The sequence below is a fragment of the Bidens hawaiensis genome, unplaced genomic scaffold (assembly GCF_021521415.1).
Source record: "Bidens hawaiensis isolate Kalapana, Puna unplaced genomic scaffold, B.hawaiensis_p1.1 tig00004618_1, whole genome shotgun sequence".
NCBI lineage: Eukaryota > Viridiplantae > Streptophyta > Magnoliopsida > Asterales > Asteraceae > Bidens > Bidens hawaiensis.
The window spans coordinates 262,378-267,864 of NW_027491282.1; the positions used below are offsets into that span (position 1 = coordinate 262,378).

The 5,487-nt window shown below is 36.3% G+C and overlaps 1 protein-coding gene across 1 annotated transcript; it reads left to right on the top strand.

Annotated features, from left to right (window-relative positions):
• The first annotated feature begins 3,709 nt into the window (after positions 1-3,709).
• Positions 3,710-5,145, top strand: LOC143627213 (putative WRKY transcription factor 41). The gene is made up of 3 exons (XM_077097091.1): positions 3,710-4,147; positions 4,249-4,380; positions 4,559-5,145. Exons 1-3 carry the CDS (start codon positions 3,837-3,839, stop codon positions 5,082-5,084), a joined length of 969 nt encoding a protein of 322 aa, XP_076953206.1. The 5' UTR covers positions 3,710-3,836; the 3' UTR covers positions 5,085-5,145.
• Positions 5,146-5,487: the final 342 nt, after the last annotated feature.

A 5,487-nucleotide genomic window follows, 5' to 3' on the forward strand; every position in this document is an offset into this window, starting at 1 on the left:
TCGATGTGAGAAGTCAACATGGGACAAGAGAAACGTGCTACTTAGGTGGATTTACGTGTCGTTACAATGTGCAGTTATAGTCCAAATCAAATGTGTGATCAAGACCAGGTCAGATTATTATTATTTTAATATTATTAATTATCCCACTTGTCACTTTGAAGTTGTGATTTTATTCTCCAACCGTGGCCAAGAGAAATATATATACATTTTGACATACTTGAAATAAGTCCAAACGAACCAAATCACACTGCAAAAATTAAAATGGTATACCTAATGTCAAAAACTAATACAAACATAGGCATGCGTGGTGAAAAAAAAAAATGAACGTGTGTTACAGTGTTTGCCTGTTTGTTTGGTTACTGGACTCAAGTTGTTTATAAAAGAATCTGGTTTAGATTTAGGAAAATATTATTCGAGCATCCAGGCATGTTCTCGATAATCGTTTAATGGGTCAAGTCCAAGTAAAAATAAAATAAAATGAAAAATAAATAAAAGGGGGTGTATATTTTTAAAATATATACCCCTTTTATTTATTTTTCATTTTGTTATGTTTAAACAATTAAATATTTAAATGAAACTTGCTTTTTATGGTCTGCATTGCACATATTTGCTTTTTATATTTTTTATTTATAAAAACCGGCTTTAATGAATTGAGTAGTTAGATTATAAACTAGGTTTTGTTGTTTCTTTCATTAAGAATACATATTTTAAAATTTCCGGCCTCCTTGGATGATTGACCTTGAGATGTTCACCCCCAGGCCGGCATTGAGAGCATCTACAATGTAGATTCTTATACGTGTCACAATTTCACGTCAGTAGTGTATTATCTCTAAGACATAATTACAGGGAACATCATTTACCTTTGTATTAGCTTTCATGTTTCATTCTTAGCGTTTAAACTCTTACTATCCTTTACGCTTCATTTTTGTTTCACTTTTCAATCTTTATGACTAACTATGTCAGTTTTTTTAAGTTAATTCAAGGCATATGATTAGCATGCGAAGGGAAACGAGTCAGTTTGCCCTCTAATGGATGACTAGGGCAAACAGTTTTTTACGTTAAGTCATGGCAGCAGTTTATTATTCTTTAAAAACTGAAATTAGAGTATGACATGAATTGGAGTTATAACATATTATTATAGTCTGACACACTGTATACTGAAATCGTCAGCCAAGAAATTAATATAAACGCCAAACTAAGGCGATGAATCTTTTCTTTTGGGTTTTGAATTGGTCAGTAGACACCTTTTCATTATTACCAAATTATACTTGCTTAATTGCACAATTACATTACTTCAAGGGCTGAAACTAAAAATTAGTTCTACGTATTCCTCTATCAGGCACTCACCATGATTTCACGCAACAAATATTTATTACATATACTTCAATAGTCAATAATAAGTTAATAACATATAATAAAATAATCTTAATGTGACTATGTGATATATGTAAAGTGTGCTAAACTAGAAAACCGAACAGAGGTGACCATTGGCGGACGGGTGCTATAACCAACATGAGGGGGTTCAAAGTTTTCGGACGAAACTAGGAAATTTATTTGCACTACGGACTCCTGAGCCAAAAAAAAACTGCTTGGAGAAAGGAACCCCCCCCCCCCCACCCACACACACACCCGGGTTCTCCATTAAGGTTTTCCCATGTTCATATGTTACATATTCATGCCCGTCTCAACGTCGTCGAAGGCCTAAAACTAACTAAAATGTTGAGGCTTTTTATTTTCTTTTTTTTTATGCGTATAGCGCTAGAGAGTATACAAGAATTACAGAATATGGATGATATGCCGTGATAATGGATAAGAAGCAATCATTCTTAGCTTGTGGCTCATCATTGAGTTACTAATTTTAAAAGAACTCTACTTTCAAAATCTCATAATACATAACTCTTATTTAAGATGGAGGCCCTACAAAATCTGGAGGCCTAAAGCCATTGCCTCATTTAGCTTACCCACAAGACGGCCCTGTACATATTCTTACAGTTACTGGTTAGTCTAACTAAGTTATCAAAAGTTACATGTTTTGTATAAATAAATCCATATTGTTAAACTAATTATAATAAAGGGTTTGTTTTGGTTCGGTTTTAGTTTTTCGTGATTTAATTTACTTAATTATTTGACTCATAGTAAGAAAAAAAAATTAATAATTAATCGTAACGTGAAGAATTCTAACTTTTGAAGTGACCCTATGACAATTTTTTAAGTTTGCATTACAATAATAATTTTACTCATTGTTTGTAGAAAAAAATACTAAGATTTGATAAGGTTTTGAAAGTGATTACTAGATATAAAATTTATATCTAACCAAGGATAAATAGTAAATAAAATACGGCCAAGGTCGATAGAATGTTTAAATATGTTTGTTGGCATCGTAGGTTTATGAATCATATGTAATTATGCATATGTAAATATGTATTTTGGGAACCGATCTAGGTTGTCTTTTTTTTTTAGTGGCGTTTTTATGTGCAATAAAATTTAGCTGTTCAAAATAAAAATAAAAATGGTAGTCATAACTCATGAGCACAATCTAATTACACAAACACTAAGGGGGTGTTTGGTAGAGGGATTTGATTGGGGAGAAATGGAATTAGAAATATTTCTTTTGTTTGTTTTCCACTTTTCATTTCTATTTCTCTTTCTATTTCTCTAAAACTAGAGAATTCCATTTCTCTTTAAAACAAAGAGAAATCCATTTCTCAGCAGCCTCCTCATAGCATGTCACCACCTCGTCTCCGGCCACCACCCCGTCTCCGGCCGCCACCTCGTCTCCAAGTCTGCAACCGCCACCTCGTCTCCAAGTCTGCAACCACCACCCCGTCTCCGCCGTTCGCAGTGGTGAACACAGAGATGGTAACCTGTTGTAGGTTGCAGGTGGTACAGGTGAACGGAGATTAGGGTTTCAAGTGGTGGTTCGTGGTAGGTTAGGGTTTTCAGATGGTCGGGTGATTGTGGTCGCAGGTGGGTGACAGTGGTGGTGGAAATCGGCGGTGGTTGCAGGTGGCTTCTGATTATCATCATCATCATCGCCACCACAACCACCACCACAAAATCTCCAAAGAGGCAGTGATGACAGATCTGAGCCTCCCTTTTCTATATCTTATGTTCCAAAAATTTGAATCTTTTTAATTTCTTGTGTACTGTGGTTGAAGAAGGGGGTTTGGTGGCGGCAGCCGGTGGTGGTGGGCTGTGGTTGAAGAAAGGGCTGTGGTGGTGGTGCTGGTGGTGTGGGGCTGTGGTGGTGGGGCTGGTGGTGGTGGTGGTGCTGTGGTGGTGGTGCTGGTGGTGGTGGGGCTGCGGTGGTGAGTGGTGTCAGGTTGGGTGGAGGTGGGGTTGGGTATGGTAGAGTTCTCTGTTTATTTTCTCGTGTACCAAACAAGAGAAATGATTCTCATTCTCCATACCAATTCTCTTTCTCTACAATTCCATTTCCATTTCTATTTTCTCTCCATTTCCATTCTCTGTACCAAACACCCCCTAAGATAATCACTTTTAAGGGCTTGGGTTGAAGTTTGAACATTTAACTAGACCTATAAATGAGATTACGCATGGGTCAAAACCATAAGTGTTATTTTATAAAATTTTCAAAGTTAAAGGGCTGAATAAGTAAATTAGTAAGATTTGAATTGGTCATATGTAGCAAAAGCGGCTACAATGAGTCCAATTGTGAAGAAAGAAAACACATGACACGGTTTCTCCGGTCAAACTTCAACATCACCTCAAATTCAAATACTTAAAATCATCTCTCATTTTTTAGCCTCACCATCCTCTCTCTTTCAATGTTCAATTTTAAGCCCATTTGAACTAGACAACTAGTACACAATAAACATATGGACACTAGTGCTTGTATTATCAATGAGTTAACACAAGGGAAGGAGTTAGCCATGCATCTAAAGTCCCTTTTGAGCTTAGAACCTTCCTCTCAAACAAAACAAGTTTTGATACAAGAAATCATATCATCATATGACAGAGCTATGTTGATGGTCAACGGTGGCGATTCTGGTGGTCAAACACCATCACTAGCACCAGCATTGCACAACCAATCTGAATCATCGGTTTCCATTGACGAATGCCCACGAAGCCAGGGTTTCAATCAACCATTCGATAATTTACAAGACGATAAGCTTGTATCTAAGAAGAGGTATATATTTGTCAATCTTTATTATCGATTAGTGCACTCGTACCTTCATGCATTATATGTAGCACAAAGCCTTTAATCTTTTTTCTTGATTGATGTTACAGGAAGGAAATATTGCCAACATGGCCAAACCAAATTAAAATCTCAACGGTGAATGGTTTGGAGGGAAACCATGATGACATCTGTAGTTGGAGAAAGTACGGACAAAAAGACATTTTGGGTTCTAAATTTCCTAGGTAATTGGCGTCTATATGGTTTATGTTCCATATATGACCATTTTTCGTCGTATTATACAACTCATATGATATAGTAGGCTTAGTGTGCAGAGTTGATCGGAGATCATACGAGCCTATATTATGTGACCCACGAAATTAAAAAATTATACATTGTTAACAATTTTTGTTAATATTGCAGAAGCTATTATAGATGCACATACCGCTACGTCCATCACTGCATGGCAAAAAAACAAGTGCAGAGAACAAACGAGGACCCTACAGTGTTTGAGATCACTTACAAAGGGCAACACACTTGCAACCCCACCGCTACACCACCAGTTGCACCGCCACATTCACCTGAAAAACTTGACCATACCGAACAAAACAACCACCAATTGTTGTTACTACCAAACCACGTTACCACCTCAAATTTGGATTCATCGGTTCCATGTTCATTTTCCTTCCCTTCAACATCATTCGGGTACATTGAAAGCTACCAACATGAAATCGATTACAATGTTTTGCAAAGATATTCGCCTTCATTTATCTCACCCGCGACGTCCGGATCAAACTATTTGACTGAATGTGGCAACTATTTCCAGCATCATGATCATGACTCAAACGTGTCAGGAATAACCGCTTCCTCAGCTACCAATTCTCCATTTGTTGATCCACAAGATCATAGCCAAGATTTCCAGTTTAACAACTCGGGATATCTTAGTTGATTCATATGATATGACTGCTCATTTCTAGTTATAGGTAACTCACAAAAAGAAGAGTATTAAATTAGATATAAAGTTTGCTAGTTACATAAAGGAATGCTTGTTAGCTAGAATCAATAAAACCATTTGTGTACTAATAAAAGCATCAAGAATCATGCACGTACAAATTAAAGTGTATGATTTAAGAGCCAAGGAACATCTAGAATTTTTTTTTATATAAATATAATTATTTTTTCTTGACAATGTATTTCAATGCGTCTAGAGTATTAACCGTAACCATGATGAAAGAAAATTACATTGAAGTGCTAATCCAAAAGTTGATTGACTCATGTTTGAACCAAGTGTATTTACGCAAGCAATGTTCTAACTTTCGCTTTGTTTGAAGTTACGATAACTAGTTTGCCCA

Excerpts from the sequence above, each read along its gene's own strand:
- LOC143627213 (XM_077097091.1), top strand. The coding sequence starts at position 3,837 with ATGGACACTAGTGCTTGTATTATCAATGAGTTAACACAAGGGAAGGAG. Across the intron at positions 4,148-4,248 it reads AAGCTTGTATCTAAGAAGAG|GAAGGAAATATTGCCAACAT; the intron begins GTATATATTTGT and ends TTGATGTTACAG. Across the intron at positions 4,381-4,558 it reads TTGGGTTCTAAATTTCCTAG|AAGCTATTATAGATGCACAT; the intron begins GTAATTGGCGTC and ends TTAATATTGCAG.